This window comes from Bison bison, unplaced genomic scaffold (genome assembly GCF_000754665.1).
Source record: "Bison bison bison isolate TAMUID 2011002044 unplaced genomic scaffold, Bison_UMD1.0 scf7180017864456, whole genome shotgun sequence".
Taxonomy (NCBI): Eukaryota; Metazoa; Chordata; class Mammalia; order Artiodactyla; family Bovidae; genus Bison; species Bison bison.
In genome coordinates, this window is record NW_011495018.1 from 40,891 (window position 1) to 42,296 (window position 1,406).

The following is a 1,406-nucleotide window of genomic DNA, read 5'->3' on the forward strand; positions in this document are numbered from 1 at the left end:
ACAACGTCAGTTCCACAGTGACCAAGGTGGGGGGATGCTTATCCCCTGACTTTACCTCCCGGTGGCGTGGACTGGGGTAGCCATCCCAGCCAAGAAGGATGGGAGTTGATGGTGCTGACCAACACCTGGTGACCACCACCCCACACGAGTCCACATGAAGGAGAGTGAGTCCCCGCAGCTGCCCTGAGTCTGGGCCCAGAGCAGCACCTCCTGCGGGGGTACAGAGACCACCTCTGCCCCGTGCTGTAGGCCCGGCTGTGACACAGGATGGGGAGAAAGGTCAAAGGAGCTGCCGTGTCAGGCTGCAGGGGCGCCTGGGCCCCAGGCAAACTGGGCCGGCTGCAGTATCTGGGAGGGATGGCAGAGCTGGGTGGAGTGGGTGAGGGCTCGGGCAGAGGGCAGAAGGCAGCGACTTGTGAGGCTCCCAGGGATCCCACCAGACAGGGAGGGGTGAGCCTGGGCCGCCCTTGCTGGTGCCTGTCCAATGGCTTCCAGACCATCCAGGAGAGCAGGCCATGAGGCACGACTGTTCTATGGCTGGGTATCTGGCAGGAAGAGCCAGGCCAGCGTGCCCATGGAGGGCAGGTGGCTGGATCTGGGATCAACCATGCCCTCTGCTGTGGGGTCTGATGGGAAGGGGTCTCCCCAGGCTAGCCCAGGAAGGGGGTGTCGTTGGCCAGGCTGTGCAGAGGAACAGCGGGGGCAGACCCGTCAGCCCCCTGGGTTTCTGAGCTGCAGGGTCCTGAGCAGTTCACGAAAGACAGGTGTTCATGTTACACTTTTGGGGAAAAATGAAACCTCAGAAAACATGGAGCAAAATGGGGCCCGTGGTTAGTGCACGGCATGGTGGCTGCAGGGGCCAAGCCTGTGGCCGGTGATGGGGTTCCACCCCCAGTGACAGATAGGGAGCCATGGCCTCAGTCACGGCAGGCGGGGCAGGAGCGCAGAGGCAGCATCAGCCACTGGGTCGCGGTCCGTGGGGACCGGCGGTGCTGTGGGGACCTGATGGCAACACCAGGGGCTGGGCTCGCCACGGGGTGAGGGCACGAGGGGGTGAGGGCACGAGGGGGTGAGGCCACGAGAGGACGCGGCCGCAGCCGCCGCGCCTCATCGCCTCGGGGCTGGGCCTGTGTGGACCACTTTGCCGGCTGGACCGAGAGCCAGGTCCACTTGTTTTTGCAGATGGGGTCTTGGCCCGGGTTCCCTGTTTGGATTCAGGTATTGTGAACAAGAGCCCCTCCATTTCAGATCTGCGAGTTTGCCCTGAACCTGACCAACGGGATGGAGCCCGAGGAGGTGGTGCCCGTGAGTGCCCGGCAGCAGCTCATTGCAACGTGGGTGAAGGGCAAGCAGCTCCTGCAGCAGCAGATCGGGCCACGGCTGGGCGTGGAGGAACAGGTGCTACG

General features: G+C 64.0%; 1 protein-coding gene across 1 annotated transcript in view; it reads left to right on the forward strand.

The window, feature by feature from the left end:
• CFAP46 (cilia and flagella associated protein 46) overlaps window positions 1–1,406 on the forward strand; it is a gene marked incomplete at its 5' end in the record, with an annotated part of 97,130 nt that overhangs the window by 31,811 nt on the left and 63,913 nt on the right. The window contains one exon of the mRNA XM_010859553.1: window positions 1,249–1,398. Coding sequence (XP_010857855.1) covers window positions 1,249–1,398 — 150 coding nt within the window. The remainder of the gene's footprint in view (window positions 1–1,248; window positions 1,399–1,406) is intronic.